This window comes from Lissotriton vulgaris, chromosome 1_1, assembly GCF_964263255.1.
Source record: "Lissotriton vulgaris chromosome 1_1, aLisVul1.2, whole genome shotgun sequence".
NCBI classification, from domain to species: domain Eukaryota; kingdom Metazoa; phylum Chordata; class Amphibia; order Caudata; family Salamandridae; genus Lissotriton; species Lissotriton vulgaris.
The window spans coordinates 1939096770-1939122760 of record NC_141685.1 but is presented as its reverse complement, the minus strand read 5'-3'; the positions used below and the strand labels follow the sequence as shown (position 1 = coordinate 1939122760).

The 25991-nt window shown below is 44.0% G+C and overlaps 1 protein-coding gene across 2 annotated transcripts in view; it reads right to left on the bottom strand.

The window, feature by feature from the left end:
- Positions 1-25991, bottom strand: part of ACSS3 (acyl-CoA synthetase short chain family member 3) — a 1235137-nt gene that overhangs the window by 87664 nt on the left and 1121482 nt on the right. Inside the window, exons 13-14 of one of the 2 annotated variants that reach the window (XM_086919605.1) lie at positions 22643-22765; positions 7177-7276 (exon numbers count right to left, since the gene is read on the bottom strand). In XM_086919605.1, coding sequence (XP_086775731.1) covers positions 7177-7276; positions 22643-22765 — 223 coding nt within the window. The remainder of the gene's footprint in view (positions 1-7176; positions 7277-22642; positions 22766-25991) is intronic. The other variant, XM_086919608.1, reaches the window with a different exon arrangement.

Below are 25991 nucleotides of genomic sequence, written 5' to 3'. Positions count from 1 at the left end.
CGGATTTGCGGATTTTGCGGGAGATTTGCGAATCTCGCGGATTGCGAATTTACCGAAAATCCGCGAGCGAAACGGATTTTCCGCCCATGCTTAATCCAATTCCATTTTTAAAGGATCTCTTAGTAACAATGGCACTGAGCGAGTTTTATGAATAATGGGTACAGCCTCTTTTTTGAGATTTATTTTGTGTTCATACTCCTTAAGCACCCCTATGTGATCAGCAAACCCTTCAGGATATTCTTCACATATTTTGCCACCAGTAAGAGATCTGTCAACAAGTAAAACTTGTTCTTTGTCATTGGGATCAAGAGTGATACCCAAATCTTTTTGATGTCTCCATCCCAGCAAGTTACTACCTCTCTTGGTAACATATATTTTACCATAAGTGTGTCTATCCTTAAATGATATTTGCATTTTGACCATACATTTTATAGGGATGGGGTCTTTGTTGTAACCACCAGGATGAATGTCTGGTTCTTCCAACACATATTCATCTGAATTAAATAAACTTTTAAAGGTTTCTTCCTCTACCAGAGTATATGGCGAACACGAATCAGCATACACATTTATATTTTTGCCATTCAATAATATGTCACATTTAGGATAGGTAACATCTTCATCATTTTCTTCTTCATCCTTAATTTGGAAAATAAACTTATTTTTAGAACTTCTAGATTCTTGCTCTTGCTGTACAAGGTGCACCTCAGGTCTACTTTCTTTGGAATTACAACATTTAGAAAAATGGCCAATCTTATTGCATTTTCTACAAGTTACTCTTATTGCTGGACATTTAGGAAAATTTGCCAGATGGTTTGTGTTTCCACAGCGGAAACATCTAATTTGATCTTTCAAAACTGTGGGTTTGGTTGCTGTATTTACTTTTGTAATCTTTAACACTCCTTCCACATCATTAATTTCATTAACATTGCTTTCATCATATATACCCGATTTGTTCATTTTCATTTCTTTGACACAAAATGCTGTATGCTCTATGCTCTTCGCAATGCTAATAGCTTCTTCTAAACCAGGATTAACTGTTAATAATCTTTCTTGCACCTTATGGTCATTCGTGCAACGAACAAGTTGATCTCTAATAAGAGAATCTGTAAGTGCCCCGAATTCACAAGTTGCAGAAAGACCTCTCAACGCAGCAATGTAATTGGTAACTTTTTCATTATTACTTTGAGCTCTCTTAAAAAATGTGTGTCTTTCCAGCACAACATTTATTTTATCTTTAAAGTGAGCACTTAATTTGCGTAATGTTGTGGTAAAAACATCATCATCACCTTCACCTCCCTCTTCTTCACCTATAGCCAGATCCTCATACACTTTTCTAGCTTGTGTACCTAAATTGTGAAGCAAGATATGTTGCTTTCTAACTGCTGAGAATTTTTCCCCACCTATTGCAATTAAATAGGAGTGTAACATTTTTATCCATTGCTCCCAAGGTATATCTGGTTCACCTTCCTCATTAAGGAATGGAGGGGGTTGACTCATGTTTGTTACTGACATTGTTTTGAGGGAGTAACTAGGATGTAAAGCACAGTAAATCGCACACGAAATATGGAAAGAAAGACCAAGAAGAGTATAATTTCAAGAAAATGTGAGAAAGAGCCAGAAAATTACAGAGAAAGAAAACAAAATGCAAAGAAGAGGTAAAGAAAGAGAAGAAAAGCCCTGAAGAGAAGAAGAAGGTAACTCTACAGAGGCAAGGAGAATAGGCATTCAACTTTCTCTTTCAATGAAGAAATCCATATATTTTCCTAGAAATGTTAGTTAGAATAACTATGCACAAAAAGTCAAAACATGTTTGCTGAGTACACCCTGTGGAGTATCTTTAAAAGTCTGTAGAAAAGTTCTTGGATAGAAGAATGCTGGTGCAGCAATGAAACTACTTCGAACTGGAAAGTTATAAGAAATTCCAGGTACAGCGTTGTTTTAGCGACTGAAAACACTACCTCAGAGAAATGTGCATTCCAGCCTCCAGAATCGGCATACAGATGAAATGACTTAAAATGCCGACTTTAGACTAACACTGCGCAGGGCAGAATCTTAGCTGAGGAGAGCAAGTTAGAGCGCGGACTTCAGCACATGCGCAGTAACAAAGAAAATGCTTGATTTCTTACAAGACGCTGTTTTTTTTAAACTCACCGCGCAGAACGGGATCTCTGCTGAGGAGACCAGATTCGTGGGTGGGAAACAGCATCAGCGCATCAACGAAAAGAATACCTGATCTCTTGCCAGACGCTGTTTTATGTACACACAGCGCAGGACCGGACCAGAGTAGTGCGCGGGAAACAGCACTTGCGCAGTAGCGAGGGAAATGCTTGATCGAGAGAAAAATACTGCCCCAGAAACCAACTGCGCAGGACTGGAATTCCCGCTGAGGAGACCAGAGTTGTGCGCGGGAACCTGCACTTGCGCACAAACGATCCTCAGAAAGACACCACCTCAGAAAAACACTGCGCAGGACCGGGATGACAGATGAAGAAACCGGACTCATGCACCGGAGACAGTACTGCGCGAAGAAGAAGGAAGAGTCTCTCTTCAGCAATGGATTGCCACCGATGATCTCCTCAAGAACCAAACGCTGACAGAAATTCCTCCAGAGCGCGAAGAAAAATGCCACCTCCGTTGAAAACAGCTCACAGGAACACCAGGGAACAAGAGGACGAAGAGAGATGTCGCCCAAAAACCGATGAAGAAACACCTGAGGCTCCAGCTGGAAATACAACAAGCTGGTCAGTCGGGAGGCCCAGCAAGGTAGAAGGAACCGAACCGTCCCCAGATGAATTGAAGAAAAAGTTTCAAAGGTGTCACCCACGTAGCGCCCAGGAATCTTCACATAAACAGAGACGTAAATTGCATCAGAGGAGTCGAAGAAGGCGGGGGTGAAACTGGTGCTACCCCCCTCACGGCTAGGACCCTCGTCGCCAAATTGTTAAGAAATGCAGTCCACAGAAGGTAAGTGCGAAAGAACAAGTTTATTCATAGACCAGTTTCATGCTCCTCTGAAAGCAAAGTGGTAGCGCAGTACCACAGTGATCAATGTTCGAATTCACCTTCCTAGGGAATAGACCAAGGGGAAAAGAAAGGGAGGGGTGGAAAGGGGACAGGGAAAGAAAGAAATGCGGGTCATGAAAAAAGGGGAAAGTTATAACAATGTGATGTATGAATGAATATTGATTTGTAGAGCGCGGAAATAGCCCAATGGTATAAAGGCGCTGCCTTCAAGGCATCAGGATGCGGTGAGAGAGGGAACATGCTCAAACTGACGTATCCAAGAAAAGCCAGGACTTTAAGGCTTTACGAAAAAGCGGGAGGGAGACCTGAGAATAAATGAATATGTATGGATGTATGGATTTGCAGTTTGTCTGAGGATGTTTGAGTATGAATTTGATTGTATGTTGTGAGTGGATGTTTTGCAATGGGATCTGATGTTTCTATAACCTTTTAGATAGGATATTTATTTGTGAATACACTAATATATTTGAATTGAAAAGACAAAAAATAATAAATCAAGTATGTCTTAATTATCCTGGATGATGTGAATATTTAAGTCGGTGATCTAGCCAGAGTTGTCAATAAAATTGATGACGTTTAGCATACTCTAAAATGATATAGGTAGAGTATCTCTTTTGTGCTTTTTGTGCGACATCGGTTCCAGGCACACCAGTACCTACACCGTGTATGCTAGTGTGGATCTAATCTCTACTGTAATGCATGAATATATGTTTTATTGAACCTTGGCACATTGTTGACAGCAGAATTTCCTTTTAACCAAACATTATTGTGTGGCAGCAACTCACCCACGCAAATTTACAGACTATATTTGATTTCTGCTCCTCCACCCTTTTGCACCCTTTTTGCAAACTGCAGGCCCTACCCCATTGATCTGGCAACATTGGAAAGGCACTTTTGAGGCTTATTTAGAAGCCATTGATGGTGATTCTTCCACTTCCCAAAAAAAAAAAAGCCCTTCTAGTCTACAATCTGGGTGCCGAAGGGTGGAATATTGTGAAAACCCTACCATTAGAGGTTGTTAGCACTCATGTCAGTGGCGGTAATGACAGCAATTCCATGTTAATTCATGATTATGCATCTATCATCAAAACACTTGACAAGAGAATCAACCCCAAGAAAAATGTTGTACTGGAACGCCACAAATGTTTGCAACGAGCACAGATGCCTTGGGAATCAATTGATGATTTTGTCACCTTTCTAAGAACTTTGGCAGCCACTTCTAATTACAGGGAGTTCAAAGATGAGATCATTTGTGATCAATTAATTGAAAGAACCATGAATAAGAAAGTTCAAGAAAAAATACTCTCCACTGAAGATCCCAATCTCGAAACTTTTCTTAGACTTGCCAGGGGCATTGAACATTCACAATTGTGCATGCGAGAGATGAACGATTCAACCAAGTTCGATGAGGGTAAACAACTAAGCGCCAAACATATTTCCAAACCTGCCAAGGGGAGCCCAAGTCAGTATCCTGAAACGATGCTCACTAAAGCACGGAATCCCGAGTCACCATCCAGTAAGGCAAAATTCAACAAATTAGAGCTCATATGTTTCAGGTGCATTAGCAAATCTCACCTGGGGAATACCGAATTCTGTTTTGCCCTAAATCACACTTACTTCAAGTGAGGTAGAAAAGGGCACCTTCCATGGATGTGCAAAGCAACATCAGCCCGAAACTCTCCATGCTCACTGTCAAAGCCATTGAGAATGGTTTGGAAAGTTCGGATGAGGAGAAAAATGTATTACTAATGCTATCCTCTTCATTTGTGCAAACTGATGGGGATCGAGGAGTATCTGCCATGCTGGCAACTCGTAAGAGAAAAGCTCCAATTTGTGTGGTCGTAGTGAACAGGAAGATAAACTTCTTGGCTGATTCTGGCTCTCCTTTTACGCTTATAAACCAGAAGGATTTGGGGAGCTGGAGGACATTCAGCTAGAACAATCCAGTACAAAGATCTTTTCCTACGGGGCAGGAAGGTGGATGTTTTTAGAAAATTTTAACGAAGTCTCGAGTTTGATGGGAACTATGCCAATGGACCTATATATGTTGTGAAAAAAGATGCGAAACTGTTGGGATGGCATGAACAGGGGAAGTTAGGAATAATTTTGGACCCTAACCATCCTGACATGGTGTTATCTACTCGGAGAATGAAGGGGTCCTGTAATGTGTCCCTGTCAACTTTCTTCGTCCTGTACAGGAATGGGTGGGCATTTCATTGGCTGATGAATAGGTCCATAACTATCCTGTAGTGTTTAGCAAACATTTAGGCAAGATGAAGGGTTTTCAACATTAAATAATACTCAAGGATAGTGTTCAAGCAATAGCCCATAGAGTGCGAAAAGTATTACTAAGTTTGCAAAGTGAATTGAAGTTGGAGTTGAAAAGGTTGTGTGGATAACACATGGGGATAATGTAGCCCATTGAGGGGTCTGAGAGGTTGGTGCCCATGGTTTTGGTGCACAAGGCGGACAAGTCCATGAGACTTTGTGTGGACTTGCGTGATCTTCACTCCAACATTTGGATTGATCGCCAACCTTTGCTGAACAATAATGAAATGTTGGCAACGTTGGATGCTGCGAAGTTTTTCACCTCCTTAGAGGTTTCCTCAGCATACCATCAAGTTGAGCTGAGTAAGGATTCCAGACACCTTGCTTCTGTTGTCACGCCCGAAGGGACTCACTCAGCCTTTTGGCTTAGCATCTGCGGCTACTCAATGCCTGATGGGAAATTTATTTGGTAGCACCATGGGGGTGGTGTTCTTCCAGGATGACATACTTTATGGGAAGATTGTGTCCGAACACGATGCGAGAGTGAAAGAGGTTTTTGATATTGTGAAATCGAGTGGATTAACTTTGAGGAAGGACAAGTGCAAATTCTTCCAAGAAGGTGTAGACTATTTGGGTCCCCACATTTCTGCTAAGGGTGTGGAGCCTAAAATGAAACTTTTGAAAGCCATACAAAATGCTCCCAGACCTGGTGACAAGGACCCATTGAATTCCTTTCTAGCGTTGGTAGAGTATTACGCCAAATATGTAGGAAATTGTGTGCTTGTGTGCTGTTGGGTTTTAGTAACTTTTTAACCGTTTGAACTAGAAACAAATGTTTTTTTGTTAAAATTTGCAGATTATGCAGTACATGATAGATTATGTGGCAAATCCATTATTATTCGAAAACCACTCCAGCCACACAGTCGCATAATTCCAGTGATCCTGATCTAGGTCCAGGGACATTTGGTGGCACTTAGAATGTATCTCCTTAGAATGGGAAAGGATGAGGATCACTAAAACACATCCAAGAAATCATTTATAGACTACAGGCTACAATGCTTTATTACAATATTCTGATCTTTGCATTACTTGTCTTGACCACAACAGTATTTGATGTCCACGTCAGCCCCTATATTTATTCCCTAATTCTATGCTACAAATGGGCAATGCAGATCGTTTTCGATATTATTCTCTTTTTCTGTATTTCTCATCTATATGGCTAACCCAGCTGTATTGGTTAAGCAAGTTACTCCCTCAGTACTGTAAAGTTAATGAATGTTATCATCTCAAATGAAAAATGTAATTTAAAAAACTGTCCTGATTGATACTTATGACTAATACATGCTCTTTTCAGAATCATCATCACAATCCTCTACTGGTAACAAGACCCCCTTTCTTTTCACGATACCAGGGCTTCTACATTAGGAATTGTTTACTCATCCACTTAAGACATGAAAAAAACCTACCTTAAATTCTGAAACTCACTAAAGGCGCACCTTTTCACTCTGGTATTCAGTTAATTCTACTGTCGTAGGAGCAGCTTACTGCAGCTTTAGACTAGTCCGAATATTAGAAGATTGGCCCGTCAAATATACTTTGGCTCTGGTCGACATGAGTGTGAACTCTTTAGTTGGAATATCAGACGGTGCTGGACCAGGAGACCTGACCAGGACGCACTAGAATACCTGGAGACATTTAGCACGGCCATTTGCTGCTGCTTCTTTAGCACTCTGAGATCAGCAATTGGGTAGTTGGTAGCAATTTACAAAAATCTTAAAATATATAAATAAAGTGGCAGTGGTCAGGGTGGGTATGATTGAGAGAATATTATTTTACCATTAATGTCCACGTCCACAGAAGAGATTTTTTATGAACTGAGCTTACCTTGTCTTAAAACACAAAGTGCTAAAGGGACATGCCCCTTAAGAGGATCTTCAAGTCCAACAACTGCACAGTCTGCCACGGCGTAATGTGAAAGCACCGACTAGAAAACGAAAGAAAAACAAAAGAAACATATAAATTGTCGATTTTAAAGAGCATTTATATTACCACTATATTGCAGTATTTGCGGGTGTGTATGCAACTATCTGCCAGTAGAGGCATCATTTGTTGGCACTGATGGCCAAGGCTATTTCTCTAGGCGTAGGAACCAGCCACTTATGGCGCCACCTTTTGGTACAACCCACAAAGCCATTTAACAGGTATGTTATGTAAAGGGAAATTGTGAGGAGTCGAAAACATCACCAACATTTCTGGTACGCAATTATGTGACAATAGGAGTGAGTCTATGCTCCACCTCGTATGTTGTTGTCCAACGTTTTTAACTGCCTGCCACACTTTAATAAAAAACAATGTTCATAAACAATAGGGTTTCTACTAGTAATGACACGCTGGAAATTTGTATGACCGTTACTGGTCCCCTGTATCTGGCAAGCTTCGGGAAATCTGCCAATATAATTTCTGTTGCTATAGGCTGCAACAGCCCCGAACACCTTAATCATTGTCACTGAGGCAGGGCAGTCATTTTATACTTCTATCTACTTCAATTTTAATATTCTCTTGGCTATTTTGGGGCTCCTTTGCATACATGCATCGATTTGGATTTTATTTTGCTACCTGTTGTATTGTAAATATAATCGTATCAATTTTATTTAAACAAATACATCCATTCATTCATTCCTACTTTTTTTTACTTGTTTGGAGTCCTTTGGTAATATTTGTTTAGTTTTGCAGGGATGCACGGATATTTCTTTTATTGAAAGTTTCCTGACATGGACAAATAGGTGTGGATACCATATCTTTGATTAAAAAATATCATCCATAATTCCCGTTGTCAAAAAGAAGACAGAATAAACTGGGCTTCTTGGGGTCAGCCGGGCTCAAGCAACAAAATATATACCTTTTTTAAAACATCAAACAGTAAGAAAAAAGAGATAAAATGGCTTTTAACCTGCTCCTTTAATAAAACATGAACAAAACCAACAAGTCTAGGAAAATAGAGAGAAGAAAGTGTCCACAAATACACAAAAATGAAACATGAATTGAAAGTACAATATATGACACACATAAAATTGATAAACATTCCCGCCTGAACCCTTCATACATAAACATGATTAAACGTAGATATCTACTGCTAACTGTAGGAAAGTAGGATCTTTCTGGCATAGATAGCCCCATTTTTCGCTTGGTGTCAGTGTGTTTTGACTGTAGTTCACTGGGATCCTGTTAACCAGTGGTAGTGCTCTCTCCTCGAAATGCCATGGTAAGCACTTTGTAAACCCCATAATTGGCATACTGGGGTACTATTGTACATCCCTAGTATATGGTATTGAAGTCCCGAGGGCATGGGTGCACCAGGGGTCTCCCATGGGCTGCAGCATGTATTATGTCACCCCTAGGAGCACATGGAGCTACCATTGCAGTCTGCGTGAAATTGTGCTTGCACCTTTCACTTTGGATATAAGGTTTCCTTTATATCCTGGTCACAGTACTTTAAACCCTTACATTACCCCTAAGGAAGCCCCTTCAGTCCAAGGGCAAGGTGCTTGGTTCTAAGGGTACCCCTACAACCCCCGAATTCAATTTCCTGTGCTTTGTAAGTGTGGGACAGCCATTCTAAGGTATGTAGTGGACACGGGCAAGTCAAGATATCCAACTACATAATGGCTGTCCCAAACCTGGTCATGTTTGGTATCAAACATGTTGGAATCATGCAACTACAACAATTAAAGTTTTAGTTGCATGATACCATATACTGGGGGCTCCTTTGAGGACCCCCCATACCTACCTGAGTAGCCTTACAGGGTCTGCCTGCCAGCCCGCGCTACTGACAGCCATAGATTGTATTCTTCCCTCCTGCTGAAAAACTTAACTTGGACAGGGGAGGCTGAACAAAGGATTTCCGGCAATTGAATTATTAGATGCTGTTAGAACTGGGATTTCTGGTTGGCTAAGGCTTACGCCAAAGCCAGGAAGAAACCACCATTCTAGTCAGGACAAGGGAGTCACACGCCAAGATAACCCCTGCTCACCCCCTTGGTAGCTTGGCACGAGCAGACAGGCTTATCCCGGAGGCAATGTGTAAAGCATTTGCGCCAGCACACAACAGCAACAACATCCTAGGGACACCACAAAAAGAACTCCACACAAGGTTATATAAAAATAACTTTTGTATTGTCAAAACACATCAGATAGTAATCACACAATATACATTGTGCCAACTGGCACGGGCAATATTCGCAAGGCATTATTTACACCAGGACAGGGCCACGTGGGCCACTTTCAGAATCAACACTTAGCAGAAATAGCACTTCTAGAACATAGAATAAGTGTAGCACAAAATAACAATTATAAACCACAACCAGTAACCACTGGTAACAGGTAGGCACACACTACGCAATACTAATAACCATAGGCCTAGATCACACATAGACACATAACCTCTCTAATTTAAACTATACTAGGCAAAGCAAACGTCTAAGCATGAGCACATTTAAAAGTGTAACACAAGCATAAAGGCAAAGCACATTACGCAGCAATCACAATTAGGCCTACAGTATAAATACAGTAGGCAATCTCTCACTAGTCTAAACACATTGGACTTTGCCTCCTAAGAATAAATCACATTTAGGGGCATAACTCACAGTGAGATAAACTCTCACTAACATAAACCTACATAGGTAAAATAACCTCATAATCAAAGTAAAATCACAATGCGCAAAAATCACATTAGGCAATTACCATCAAAAACATAGTAAAATCACATTGCGCAGAAAATCACATTAGGGCCTTGACCCTAACCACATACCAGCCCCCTGGCCAACTGGCCATCTCATGAAGGGGCTCAAATGCCCTGTGTCCAGAATGTCAGGGCGCGCTACCAATGCAGCGCCAGTCAGGGGTGCGCCACCAGCGCAAACCTAAACGTTGCAGCTGCTTTCTAATTGCTGGGCAGCTGGGAACAATCACAGGGCCTAAACGTTGCAGTTGGCACTAAGTGCTGCGCAGCTGTGACAGGCCAAGCTAGGGGCGCAGGAGTGAGACTCACTCCCGAGTCCAAAGAACAAGTCCCCCTAAAAGAAACAAAAGCCTAAACGGTGCAGCTGTCGACTACTTGCTGGGCAGCTGGAGACTGCAACAGGGCTCTCACTAGCCCTTAGGACAGAAACTGTGCCCCCAAGGAGCCACTCAGGCTCTAAACAAATGCGCGCAGGCTAGAGCCACACGGGGCTCTGTAAATAAAAGTTGTCCCCCAACGTTGGAAGGGACATGGGCCCTAAAACAAATGTGGCCCTGTAGGTTGCGGGAGCCTCGTGGGAGCCCGCAGGCTCTACAAATAACATTTGCCCCCAAGGAGCACACTGGCTCCTAAGAATAGCAGGCATGAGCCCCGGGCCCGAGTAAAATGTTTGGGCGGCCCGCTGCCATCGGGGGCCGCCCTAAATGTTTCCTGCCACTGTGCCATCCGTTGGAGCGGCCCACTGCTAGACGGGGCCGCTCAAGACTCGGGGGCCTTGCACCTGTGGGCTCACAAATGCACTATTTCCCGCAAGTGCCCCCAGCACTCCTCTGACTTACTGGGCTGTTCATGGGGGACTCGTCGTCGTCAATGGACGTCAGCACTTCTCCACCCGGTCATGGCGCAGGCCTGTGGGGCTCCTCTCCTCTCACGGGAGCCCCGCGCAGACAGGCCTTGTCGGTAGCACCTCGCAGCATGGCGGGAAGCAGCTCCGGTCCTCCTCCCTACGCGGGGGACCGGCAATGCTCGGCACGACTTTTCTTGGGCACCAGCAGGGCTCTCTCCAGACACGAGAGCCATGCTGACACCGGCGCTGCCAGGCTCCTTCTCTCTCCGCATGGGAGTTCCACCGGCCCAGTTTCGGGAAGCGGAAATGACTACACCGGCCTCGCCCACAACTAGGCGGCGGACCAGACTCCAGCTTCAGGTGCTCCTCCCGGGCGGCGATTCCTTCTGCAATAAGGGGTGGGCTCCCTCGATATCAAAAGTAAACCACGGGTGGTCACTCATTCTAAAAATAAAAATGTACGGGGTGGCACCCGCGATAATAATTAAATATGCGGGGCATAACGCAGGGTAGGCTCCTGCGAATGAAGGACACACGAGGCCGAGGGGATCCCCTGGACAGCAGCCCAGAGCTGCAATGGCAGAATAGAAGTGCATTCTAAGCGCTAGGGCAGAGCCACGAGCCTTCTCCCTCAGAAAGCGCTCCCAGGGTGCTTAGGCCACAAAAAGCCTGGGCAAAGGCAAAGAAAGCAAGGCAAAGGGTCCCAAAAGTCCTGGGCAGCAAAAACAAAGGTCCTGGGGGCAAAGTGAAGCAAAGGGGACCCCAAGAAAGAAATGATCTTCCAGGCATCAAGGTCCATCAGCACTCCAGGGGCTGGGCAGGACCTGGGCTGGGCCCAGTAGCAGCACACCCCTGGTTGATTCCAGTCAGAAACAAGTACACTTTCAGTGTCACAGAACCGTTTTTATACCCAAAATCCGTTGTCTAGCAGGGTGCAGGCAATGTGAGAACCAGCTACAACTGGTTATGGGGAACTTCTTTCACTGGCCAGGCTAGGGACATCAGACGCACCACAGGGGGTGGAGCCAGTATTGTGGAGGGAAAACCCAGCCCTATTCAGGTCCCAGGTGTACCCCTCCCTCACATCAGCATGCTAATCTCGCCATTTACCACTGGGGCAGACCCATCCTGACTTCTGGAGCCAGGCTCACCAGCCAGCTCCAGCCAATCACACGCCAGACACAAATTACACAAACATGCCAACTTCTAGAAGTGATTCAGAAAAGGGAGTGGTGATGAACAGAGTGTCTGAATTAAACAGACCACTCTTGCCCAGTCCAAAGATCAGGGCTTGATCCATCACCGTTATTTATCTCACTGCCCCATCCCAGCTCAGAACCTGGCTATATGCAAATCAGTCTGTCCCTGGCCCAGTGCATCATGGAAACAGGGCAGACTAAACTGCTAAGCCAATTCTTCACCAGAAAGGAGACAAGCTACCGGGGACCGGTTTCTAGCATTTCAGCCGTCTTCGGCCCGGCTTGCTTGAATCCTGATGGAGCAGTGAGAAAGGGACTCATGTCTGAGTATACCCTGCCACACCTATAGTGGCCAAAAACGATTCAGAAAAGGGGGTGGTGATGAACAGAGTGTCTGAATTAAACAGACCACTCTTACCCAGTCCAAAGATCAGGGCTTGATCCATCACCGTTATTTATCTCACTGCCCCATCCCAGCTCAGAACCTGGCTATATGCAAATCAGTCTGTCCCTGGCCCAGTGCATCATGGGAACAGGGCAGACTAAACTACCAAGCCAATTCTTCACCAGAAAGGAGACAAGCTACCGGGGACCGGTTTCTGGCATTTCAGCCGTCTTCGGCCCGGCTTGCTTGAATCCTGATGGAGCAGTGAGAAAGGGACTCATGTCTGAGTATACCCTGCCACACCTATAGTGGCCAAAAACGATTCAGAAAAGGGGGTGGTGATGAACAGAGTGTCTGAATTAAACAGACCACTCTTACCCAGTCCAAAGATCAGGGCTTGATCCATCACCGTTATTTATCTCACTGCCCCATCCCAGCTCAGAACCTGGCTATATGCAAATCAGTCTGTCCCTGGCCCAGTGCATCATGGGAACAGGGCAGACTAAACTACCAAGCCAATTCTTCACCAGAAAGGAGACAAGCTACCGGGGACCGGTTTCTGGCATTTCAGCCGTCTTCGGCCCGGCTTGCTTGAATCCTGATGGAGCAGTGAGAAAGGGACTCATGTCTGAGTATACCCTGCCACACCTATAGTGGCCAAAAACGATTCAGAAAAGGGGGTGGTGATGAACAGTGTCTGAATTAAACAGACCACTCTTACCCAGTCCAAAGATCAGGGCTTGATCCATCACCGTTATTTATCTCACTGCCCCATCCCAGCTCAGAACCTGGCTATATGCAAATCAGTCTGTCCCTGGCCCAGTGCATCATGGGAACAGGGCAGACTAAACTACCAAGCCAATTCTTCACCAGAAAGGAGAGAAGCTACCGGGGACCGGTTTCTGGCATTTCAGCCGTCTTCCCAGTGTAAGAATTGGCTTTTGTAGTTTGGTTTGCCCTGTTCCCATCATGCACTGGGACAGGAACAGACTAATTTGCATACAGCCAGGTTCTGAAACTGGGATGGTGCAGTGAGCTAAAAAACGGTGTTGGATCTAGCCCTGATCTCTGGACTGGGTGAGAGTATTCTGTTTAATTCAGAGACTCTGTCCCTCACCACCCCTTGTTGTAAATATGTTTGTCCACCCTAAGCGTGGAAGGGTATACTCAGATGTGAGTCCCTTGCTCATTGCACCATCAGGATTCAAGCAAGCCGGGCCGAAGACGGCTGAAATGCCAGAAACCGGTCCCCGGTAGCTTGTTTCCTTCCCAGTGTAAGAATTGGCTTTTGTAGTTTGGTTTACCCTGTTACCATCATGCACTGGGACAGGAACAGACTAATTTGCATACAGCCAGGTTCTGAAACTGGAATGGTGCAGTGAGCTAAAAAACGGTGTTGGATCTAGCCCTGATCTCTTGACTGGGTGAGAGTATTCTGTTTAATTCAGAGACTCTGTCCCTCACCACCCCTTGTTGTAAATATTTTTGTCCACCCTAAGCGTGGAAGGGTATACTCAGATGTGAGTCCCTTGCTCATTGCACCATCAGGATTCAAGCAAGCCGGGCCGAAGACGGCTGAAATGCCAGAAACCGGTCCCCGGTAGCTTGTTTCCTTCCCAGTGTAAGAATTGGCTTTTGTAGTTTGGTTTGCCCTGTTCCCATCATGCACTGGGACAGGAACAGACTAATTTGCATACAGCCAGGTTCTGAAACTGGGATGGTGCAGTGAGCTAAAAAACGGAGTTGGATCTAGCCCTGATCTCTTGACTGGGTGAGAGTATTCTGTTTAATTCAGAGACTCTGTCCCTCACCACCCCTTGTTGTAAATATGTTTGTCCACCCTAAGCGTGGAAGGGTATACTCAGATGTGAGTCCCTTGCTCATTGCACCATCAGGATTCAAGCAAGCCGGGCCGAAGACGGCTGAAATGCCGGAAACCGGTCCCCGGTAGCTTGTTTCCTTCCCAGTGTAAGAATTGGCTTTTGTAGTTTGGTTTGCCCTGTTCCCATCATGCACTGGGACAGGAACAGACTAATTTGCATACAGCCAGGTTCTGAAACTGGGATGGTGCAGTGAGCTAAAAAACGGTGTTGGATCTAGCCCTGATCTCTTGACTGGGTGAGAGTATTCTGTTTAATTCAGAGACTCTGTCCCTCACCACCCCTTGTTGTAAATATGTTTGTCCACCCTAAGCGTGGAAGGGTATACTCAGATGTGAGTCCCTTGCTCATTGCACCATCAGGATTCAAGCAAGCCGGGCCGAAGACGGCTGAAATGCCGGAAACCGGTCCCCGGTAGCTTGTTTCCTTCCCAGTGTAAGAATTGGCTTTTGTAGTTTGGTTTGCCCTGTTCCCATCATGCACTGGGACAGGAACAGACTAATTTGCATACAGCCAGGTTCTGAAACTGGGATGGTGCAGTGAGCTAAAAAACGGTGTTGGATCTAGCCCTGATCTCTTGACTGGGTGAGAGTATTCTGTTTAATTCAGAGACTCTGTCCCTCACCACCCCTTGTTGTAAATAACTTCTAGAAGTGGCACTTCCACACTAGACACAATCATGCCGCATACATCATTGCGCAGCATTCAATCTCACGAGTTCGCACATACCAAACTCAACCCTGCACTCCCCACACATCAGGAACTACCATGGTCACACATATTCCCCATACATTACTATGGGAGGGCAGGTCACTCTCACCACACACACACACAGAGCGCACGCACTTTACACTGGACCACAGTGAAAAAGTGTGCAGAGACCTAAAATCACCAACACCAGGTTACAAAAACAGGCTAGGAAAAAGCAAAAAGTTTCGGGATGAACCTGCCAAAAAGAGCCGGGTCAACAGATACCATGTCTCAATGCAAGTTGTATCTAAAAACTAGCTCCAATACCGAAGGAAGTGACAACCGACGATCTAGGAAGCACTCCTCGTAGTGTGAAGGCGACAATTGTTTCGTCAGGAATTCACCCGCTATAAGGGTGAGCCAGGTACCCAGCACCTGTGGTAAAGCGCAAGGGTGCTGTTCCTCCACAGGCCAGCACGGTATTGGAGCTAGTTTTTAGATACAACTTGCATTGAGACATGGTATCTAATAATTCAATTGCCTTGAATCTAATATGGAGCAGTTATAGAGTTTGAATTTGGAATTGGACTATTACTTGGGGGACTGAATACTGGTGGTTATTACCAAGAGGTTCCTCCTTACGGGAAGACACTGATCTATCTATAGGATCTTTCTTTCTGGATAATATTTTGAGCGCCAGCCTTAGGACTAGATTGAGAAACCTGAATATCCGGGACTGTACAAACTTGCCAATGTACTCACAATAAGGATCTTGGCTCACCGAACACACATTATTATATCTATGGTCTTACATATGCCCTGACGAAGTTCCCGTGGCACTAGGGGGAACGAAACGCGTTGGCTGTGCCCGTGTTTAAGAAAGTGAAAGAATACAAATAAAGCAAAGACATTTCAAAATATTCTTCTGCGTAATTGACTTCATTGGAGTGCACCTTCCATTTTCCAAGTACTATCACGAAGGGTTGCCTGGACTCAGTGCACAGTGTCTTACGATAGGTGGACACTATATACTGAGTCAGCCTGCTAAACTAACAATATAAGCTCATACTGCCAAATACAATATAGGATTGTCTACTATAAATATTGTACAGTTGTAATGAATACACATTTCTTTTTCCAAGGGCGGCGTTTGGTTGTTGGTGAGGGCTGGCCTAACAGACCTATTGTTAGCAAGTATTTTAAATATACACAGTGGGCTTGGTGTATTGTTGTGCCCTATATAAAGTGCTTACAGTGAAATGCGTGAGAAATAATTTTAGATCCCAAAAGTACACAGAATCCTACAAATGCTTTGTATGCAGAAAACAATCGTGTTTTTTTTTTCACTGCAACAGTATAATTGTAATTTTTTTAGTTATTTTTCAAAATGCAAGCCAGCAACATTGACTTTGCTAATGATTGTTTTCATTTAGTAGCTAATGTGACTAATATTGTGCTCACATCATGTATGCTTCCTGTTTACGAACGTCTGACTTAGTCGAGAAGTGTTCCCTGTAATGCACGCACTCAAACAAAATAACACCGGGGTAAAGAGAGGTGACCTGTGGTGCTAAATTGTTGCTTTTTTGTATACTAGGCATAGCTTCTGAAATCTTACACTCAACGTCATTGTCATAGACGACATGGGTTAAAATGACTGAGCACAATTACACTATTTTATTCAGTGCCTTATTAGGAAGAACACCTGGGAGCGCTTCACGTTTACAGCCCTGCACAAAGGACACAAACATTTTAGGAAATGGGCCATTGCTTGTTGAAAAACACATGAGCCTAAAATACCACGCTTTGATTGACAGGCTGTTCTAATCATTATGCAGGTGCTGTCCTACATGGGTGCCTAGTGCTAGAAACAGTGAGAACAGTTTATCTCTGAAGACGAGGAGGAGTGTCACAGCTGCACTTTTAAAGTTTTGTAACTCCCAGAGCCTCATTTCAGAAATATAACAATCTAATAGGTATGCCCCTGCAATCTCCACCACCAGACTAAACAGGCTAGTCTGTCTTTGCCTCCCTTTTCCCATTAAATTATTGTAAATAATCCAACGTGTTACTGGTATTCTTCCTTAATGTTTTGCTTGTAAGGCACAGTCACTTCCCTGTCCACTAATACATGCTAGTCGTCAGGAGAGGAGGAGCTAACTCTTGCTTGCCCACTTGGAGAAGAAGCTACCTCCTACAAATATTTTCTCTGCTGGGTGCATTGTGTCTTTTAATTTCCCTTTGCTGGTTGCAGATGATCAGCCAGCTGAAGCTGGGGCCTTATATATACCTAGTCCACCAGAAAGGCCAACCTCAACAAGATTTTTACATTGAACACAAAAGGAATTGCTTGAAGCTATAGATGCTAAGCGAAAAAGCGGGACTAACGGGAAAAGAAGTTATGTATTTCTCCAGGCCACTACAGAGCACCTATATGATGCAAGTAATGCAACTATTTCATATGAGCCTGTGTCAGAAGACAGCTTCTTCTTTGGGCATAAAACAGGGACTGTTGACCAAGCTGTTGCTGGTGATCCTATTTGGGAAAAAATTTAGAGCTCTAAACTAATAAATATAGTAGAAAAACCTTTAATTTCAGTAAATGTAAATTCGTTTTGAAGCTGATGTGGTACAACTTTCTCAGGAGAGATACATCCCTCACCAGGTAAAGCCTGTGAGGAAAAAAACTATGATTCAATCAGGCATTTGCTAAGCGCAACTACTCACCCGTAAGCGTCTCAAGGCACTGGGGTCCATCAAGGGTGGGCGGTCTGTCGAAGAGCCAGGTTTTGAGGAAGGAGAAGGAGCAACCTCCCGATCTGGTCTTTCTGGTGCGGGGAACCACGGCGTAGGAGAGCTGGGCTGATCGTAGGGTCCTCTGGGGAGCGTGGAATTTGAGTCGGCTGTTCAGGTATACTGGTCCGGTGTTGTGGAGGGCCTTGTGGGCATGGATGAGCATTTTGAAGGGGACTCTAGCTTCGATAGGGAGCCAGTGGAGTGTGCGCAGGTGGATGTCGCAGTGGCTTGGCAGGTCGAGGACTAGTCTTGCGGCGGCGTTCTGGATGTTCTGTAGCTTGCGGGCAAGGTTATTGTTTATTCCAGGGTACAGTGCGTTGCCGTAGTCGAGTCTGCTGGCGACAAGGGCGTGAGTGACAGTATTTCTGTGTCTGAGGGGGATCCATTTGATGGTCTTACGTAAGAGGCGGAGGGTGTGGAAGCAGGAGGATGATACGGAGTTGATCTGGCGGTCCATTTTGAGCTCGGAGTCCAGGATGATTCCCAGGCTGCATGCGTGGTCCGTGAGGGTGGCCGGGCTTCCAAGGGCGGGGCCACCAGGTGTCATTCCAGGTGTTGGGATATAGGCCCATGATGAGTACTGCTGTTTTGTTGTTGTTTAGTTGTTGGCAGCTTTTTTTCATCCATTTGGCGACAGCTTCCAAAACTTTATAAATAAATAAATAAACGCCTTCGCGAAAATTGTGTCTGGCGGTATTGGGTTCATTGGATAGGGAGAGGATGAGTTGGGTGTTGTCTGCGTATGACACAATGTTGAGTCTGGGGGTTCTGACGATGGGGGTGAGTAGAGCCATGGAGATGTTGAAGAGTGTAAGGCTGAGGGAGGACCCCTGGGGGACTCCGCAGGTGGTAAGTGTAGGGTCCGAGAGGAAAGGGGGGAGTCTGACCTGCTGCGTTCTGCCAGGGAGGAAGGAGCAGATGCAGTTGAGGGCCTTGTCTTGGATTATTATTATTATTATTGCATTTATTGAGCGCACAGCTACCTGGAGGTTTCCCGGCGCTTGCCTTGGGAACCCGTCCTGGCTTTTCCCTGTGAGATAGCCCCTACAGGGCATCCCCAAGGTGAAAGCCAGGCATCCCGCCGCAGGGGGGCCGTTGTGGAGATTAAGCAAGCTTAATGCCCAGAGTTGGAGAGTGAGAACCCATGATTAGAGCAGGCACCGAAGCGAGAATTATCGAGTCCGTGGACATTTGAGCTCAAGACCGTGCCGCGTCGGGAATTGAACCCTGGTCCTGGGTCTGACCTCAGCTTCCGGGTCTGCCTGCTCTACACCGTGAGCCACACTTCTCCCTGCGTCGTGGAGTCTGCGTATTAGGGTACGGTGAGAGACTGTGTTGAACGCCGCTGAGAGGTCGAGGAGGATGAGGGCTGCTGTTTCTTCTTTGTCCAGTAGGGTGAGGATGTTGTCTGTTGCAGCGAGGAAGGCGGTTTCCGTACTGTGGTTTTTTTCTGAAGCCGGACTGGGAGGAGTCGAAGATGTTGAGGTCTTCGATGAATGTGGCGAGTTGGCTGTTGATGGCTTTCTTGATGACTTGCGCTGGGAACGGGAGCAGGGAGATGGGTCTGTAGTTTTTTAGGTCAGTGGGGTCTGCCGTGGGTTTCTTCAGGAGGGGGTTGACCTCTGCGTGTTTCCACTCGCCGGGGAATGGGCCGGTTGCCAGGGAGCGGTTGATGGTGTGGCAGAGCATGGGTGTGATGGTGTCGGCGGCTCTGTTGAAAATGCGGTGGGGGCAGGGGTCTGTGGGGGACCCGGAGTGGATTAACTTTCTTCGTCTTCAGTGTGTCTTCGGTGGTGAGGGCTGTCCAGTTGTCGATCGCTGGCTTCAGGGTGTAGGGGTGGTTGGTGAGTGTTCAGTGTGTTGGAAGTAATAAGGCAGGCGGGATATCAGCCACGTTTGTCGACCAAATCAGGCCCTTAGTCCCTACCTTTCATTACACCTCTTACAAGTTTCTGAAGCCATTAAGGCCATACGCTTTCTTTTGGGCTGTTTATTTTCTGCCAATCTCTGCCTGAAATCCTGTTATCCAGATGAAAACCCGTATCTTCTGTTTGCTTGTAAACATTTTCCTCAGCTTTACATGTCTGCAAAAAGATCAACGAGATAATCATCCAGGTCTAATCCACTTGACTCTCAAATTCATCAAATTTGTCCCAAAGCATACCACAGAATTTTTGATTTCTCAAAATTAATTTGCTCCTGGCACAACCAATCTATATTAAAAAAAAACAGTAAATCGTCTCATAATGAGAAACAATGATCATAATTTATACTGTCCCACTTGCAATATGTATTTTAAGTGTACCCTGACAGGCTGGTATGAAAGTACCACAGAGTTCAGAATAGTTGGAACGTTTCAAACAAGGGTAGGATAGAGGGGCTAGAAATTGAAACAATCATTTCAAAGGCCCGGTTGAGTGTATATACAACTAGTGTCTAAGAACAAACGATCTGAGACAGTTGATTCCGCTGAATACAATATATATGAGAATAGTTGAACTTCCAGATCTCTCAAACAGCTGATCAAAGGCTGTCCCATGGTAGGCTGTCTCAGTACTATACAACCTATCAAAAGTCTATCAGTCCCCAGTTCTCATTACACCGCAGTAAACATCCTGGTTGGGGTTGGTACATGCTAACCAGAAGTTTGTGAATACTCGGATGTCATTCTGTAGCTACGCATCCATCCCATTCTATTTCTCACATAGTTCTGCTAAACATAATGGGAGAAGTTCTTCAGGCACCGTTCTCAGTTGCCTCTTCCACAGTGCCCAGGACACAGCAATGGGAAACACTTAGCGGTCCCTGGGACTCGTTCCTGGCTCCATCTCCTTGTGCTGGGAAAGAGCCTTGAAACTCGAAGACTTAGAGCTGAAGTGCTACATGCGGACCAACCCCCAACCACGTTTCTGGGCAGGCACAGATGTTCTGCATGATCAAAAGCTGAGAACATGTTTGGGGTCAGTGTTTGAGCTGATATACTTACATCTGACATTAAGTTAGCTTGGTAGTTTAGATCTTGATGCTGGTATATTTGTGACAGCAAGATTAAAGTGTTTAAGAGGTATCCAGGAATGGAGAGGAGAAAAAACGAGAGAGCCAAAAAATTATGTATAGGGAGCTACCCTTTCTGGCAGCAAAAGGATTGGGTCAACAATCTTAAAAAAACAGAGTTCCTTCTCCTGAGTTCAATGAATCATAGGTGGTGTTAGAATCCCACAAGGGGACGTATATATCATTTTTTTTCAAATAAATGAATGAAAAATGTTTTTATAGTTTTTTATGGTACCTTTGGGCCCTACTAGCACGAAGTTTTAAATTTGGTAACCGGTGTAACATCTTAATCCCTTCCAGTGATGTATACGTCCCCTTGTGGGATTCTAACGCCACCTATGATTCATTGAACTCAGGAGAAGGAGCTCTGTTTTTTTAAGAAAAAACGAGAGAGGCTAGTGTTCAGCCCGATTATTGCTTGGCCATTTAAGCAGTGGTGATGGAACAATTTTCAGAGTGGGGGTGGTGCTATCAAGGTTACATCCCTGAAGTCATCAGGATTGTGAAAAATTGAAGTGTTTCACAAACAACAAGTACAGCAAATGAGCCCCACCCATTCAGCAAGACAGAGATACGGATGTAGTAGGTAGCCAGTGGTGCATTTTCATTTTGATGTAGATAGGTAACAGGGACACTGCTTTGAACACAGAGATCCTTTTGTTAGTTGCATTTAATTCATTGTAATCCTTCCAGTAGACCACAGTAAGCTATGAAGGGTACTTGACTCCTATCTCGTGTAACACATATTTTACATTGATGTACACACTTATATGATTTATTTGGAATGGATAATGTGTATGTACCATTCTGCATTGGGATGAGTAGCGTTATAAAATAAATCAAATAGTGTTGTTTAAATTGTTATTTGTCTAAATACTGGGACATTCTGACAGTGCATGCACTTATATACAACAAAGTAAAAAGCATGCATCTCTTAAATACCTGTGAATATATAACAGGCTGTGTGCCTTTGTTTGCTGGCCTGTGCATTTGTATTTGTGAGGTTCCAGGACACCTCCAGCCCAATACATGATAAAAAGGAGGCCTGATGGCCCCATAACTTCTGTCTTTATCTGTGTCCAGCTGGAGGTGAGGAAAAACAGCTGCCTGCCCGTTGCTGTTGGGAATAGATAGCAGACAACGTGCAGGAGCGGCTAAACGTGTTCTGGTGTCTCAAAATTACACTGGGACAAGTTCAACATATTTCTGTGGGGCCCAACTTCTTACCAAGGTGGACAGCGTCCAACCTGTGAAAACAGTGGGTGGACGCAGTGTAACCGCATGTACACCCAACTCATGCCCTGGTGTTTGGCAGTTACATTGGCGCTCTTCAGCAGCCTTCTGAAATCACTAAAAACCGTATTCTTTACCTTCGACAACACTCCTTGCCCAGTCTGATTCCAACCCTCCCTGCCACAGCCCTTCCTTTCACTCCCCTCTTCCTTACTCCACTTTGTGTGTATAAAATGAGTATGTAGGGCCCGAAAGAAATAGTCGAAAAAACTGCAGACTAAAGAAGCGAATTAAAGGTTTTTTTTTATTATGTTACTGCGAAGTTTACCTGAAGTTCAGTCGATCTATTAGGCTTTACAATAACCATTTTGTGAGGTTATTACGAGACAAGTAATCCGATTATAATGTATAAACTATTAAATGAGTACTTAAGCAAAACTGGCCAAAAACGCAGCCAGAATATTTTATTCCATTTGAACAACATTACTGTTTTGTTTGTCTGTGTTTGTTTTACATTAACGCGCTTACCTCCTCAATGGCTCCTGCGGAAATCCTGTGACCTGCAACATTGATCACGTCATCAACTCGAGAAAGGACATACAAGTAGCCATTCTCATCGACGTAACCAGCATCCATGGTGTCATAATATCCCTAAAAAGAGAAGTAAAACTATCAGCCTGCATCCTTAAACTATCGGAGCATGCCACTCATTCAACTGGCCCATGGCCGCGCGGCAAAACGTCGACTCGTATAAATACTTCCTCACATTTTAAACCCAGGATAGGGCTTTACACATTACTTGTATATATTGCAAGTGCGCGAAATAGCGGTTCTTCTTGCGGGTGATTTGTTTCGTTGTTTATCTGTTGATGCTGTGCCTGGAAACTGTCATTTGTGGCCTTGAGGTGAAAATGTATGTATGCAGCTGACCCACTAAAGGTGACGAATGACCGTCTGATTCGGAATACCGAGTACTTCCTCTTTACACAGCGAGCGCACAAGCCTTCCCTTGACAACGGAATTCACCCTGTTGACCTTTACCATCATTTCCAACAAACTCTATGTTTCTGCAAATTCAAAATAAGCAATTCATCCAACAAGGGGATATGCGAGACAGTTTACAAGATAGAATACAACAAGAGGGGATAACACAAATACAATTCACGCATTACATTTCACAATTTTTAGGCTCAGGGAAATTAAGTGATCTGCCCAGAATCACATCATGTTGAGAGTCAAGTGCCAAGGCCAGGATTCGGACCTAAGTCCCGGGGTTCCAGTCAACAGCTGTAGCTGCTAGGCCATACTCCTCCCTGCCACATCAAATATTAATCAGCAACTATAGCAGATGGCAACAACATTAGCTAAAACATAACACATACACAAGGTGTTATTTGGTAGACTGTAGTAAGTGTAAAGTGGACAAGCATCAAATGGGGATAGAAAGCTGTACTTGTGTTAGGCTGTCCATCTCGTGACATGGGGTCTGGTTAAACTCAGTTTTAAAGTTTCCTAGTCTTTCAAAGATCATGCTACTATCCTCCAATTATTAATACGTAATTGGTTAGCTTTAAAGAGTTGACGACATTTAACATTTAACATTTAATTAGGATCCATATTCTTTGCTGCAAGTATTGAAAGGTCACAAACGATGACAGCAAGAACGACTTAAGGTATTTTTAAGAGAAAATTGTGTTTTTATTATTAATAAAGTACAAATAATCCAAGTACCTTCCCTGTTTGATGTGCCAACGCAGTAACCACAGTCACTAGCTGAACATGAGATACTTTCCCGAACACATATAAAAATATATAGACTCATTAAGGAACCACAGCTGAATTTTAGCATCGGTGGCAAGATGAATCGACGGACAGATGAACAGAGGCGAGTTGAGGCAGTTTGAAACATTTATTCTCTCCTGGCTAGTTCAACTTAGCTTGATATCCTGGCTGATGAGGGCTGAAAGCCCGAAACCGGTCCTAGGATGCTTCTTTCCAGTCCAGGGAGGACCTGGCCTTGTTAGTTTAGCTGGACTGTTCCCATTGGGCGCAGGTTCAAGACTGATTTGCATATGGCTGGGTCCACACTGCAATTGCATGGTGAACAAAAACATGATGGATTTAGGCCCAGCTCTCTGTACTGGGGTGAATGTATGACATTGCTCTGCATTCTGTCCATCAATTGTTCTTTTTGCATTTGTCACATCGAGTGGGACGGGTATGCTCAGACACGGGTCCCCGTGCTCTACATGCCACTGGAATCAAGCTATTCTAGCTGATGAGGGGTGAAACCCCAAAACCGGTCCTTGGATGCTTGTTTCCAGTCCAGAGAGGACTTGGGCTGGCAGTTCGTGCTGGGCTGTTCCCATTGCACGCAGGGTCAAGACTGATTTGCATATGGCTGGGTCCAAACTGGAATGGCATAGTGAGAAAAAAAATGATGGATTTAGGCCCATATCTCTGTACTGGGGTGAATGTATGACATTGATCTGCATTCTGTCCATCAATTGTTCTTTTCGCATTCTTACTGGTATGCCACAATTTACCACCAACTTTAGAAACACATTCAATAACTTCTTCTACTACACTAGAGGGATTGAATCTTAAAGTTCCCTGGGGTCTCAATCTACGACGTTTGAATCAAACTAAACCTCCAACTTTGAATTATTTGAAATCATTTGAACAATGCTTATAATAAGCTTATTTACAATGTGCATGAGCTTGTTTAATGTTTTAAGCAACCTTCTCTGCAATACTTTTCATGTCATGTTCTTTTGTGTTATATCTCTAAACCAAATTAGGCGTAGGCTAGAATTCACAGGTCGACTTCTCAAAAGAAAAAAATGAAAGTAAGTAACCTGTGACACTGTCTTTTGTATTTCTGCAAGACCACCACACAGAAGAAATTGAAAGTAAAACATTTCTTTTACACACAAGAGACCATTGCACATAATCAGTTATGAGCCAAACGGTGGTCTCAGCTAAAGCATTACATAGAGGATGAGATAGCAAAGTTTTTGTATGTGTTATACGAGGGCTACTTAAAAAAGTGGTCATCTTATCAGATGTGAACTGTACTCCATTATCGGAAACAACTGTTTTAGTTAAGTATTCTCTGTTGAATTATTTGGATAAAAATGTAATCACAGCAAGAATATAAGAATGAAATTGTTTAAGGTTGCAGAGAACTTAAAGGTGAGTTTCTGCCAACAGTCACTCCTCGCTGAATTCTCCAAGAAGGAGTTTAGGTCTCAAGACCTTGAGTTGTCTAGAACAATTGATCAAGGCTATTTGAGCTGGAAATCATCAGTTAAATTTATGACTGCAGCCTGGCAACACGAGTCTTGGTACCCTTACTTGGACACCCTTCCGAATAAGTGGCTCAGATGTGAAATTTTAAGAGTAGGATAGGCATTAACCCCTGGCTGTCAAATCAGAGGGAGAAGGTCATTAGGCTACACCCGGATGGGAATTGTAAATGCTTGTTAGGCAATAAGGGTGACATGCTGCATATTTTGTTAGATTGTTGACTTACTCACAGAAATGCCTAACCTCGAGATTGCTATTGCAATCGGAAATTATATGAAATCTGTAAAAAGCTCTTAGCAAAAGACTGTAATAGTTTTAGAATTATACTGGATTTTAGTGATTTTATGATGTGTATTTATAAATTTGAACTTAATATGAATAAAATGTTTCTTTCCCGGTGCTATACGGGCAGAATTTTAATGAATAAGTACATTTTTATATTTACTTTGTGAGCCCCAGATTGAATTTGGTCATCAAAAAGAATATCCAGGAATAAGAATGTATTGATGAATATGTTGTTTCTTATTGTGTGTTACTGAACACATATTTATCCCTGTTTTGATGTTTA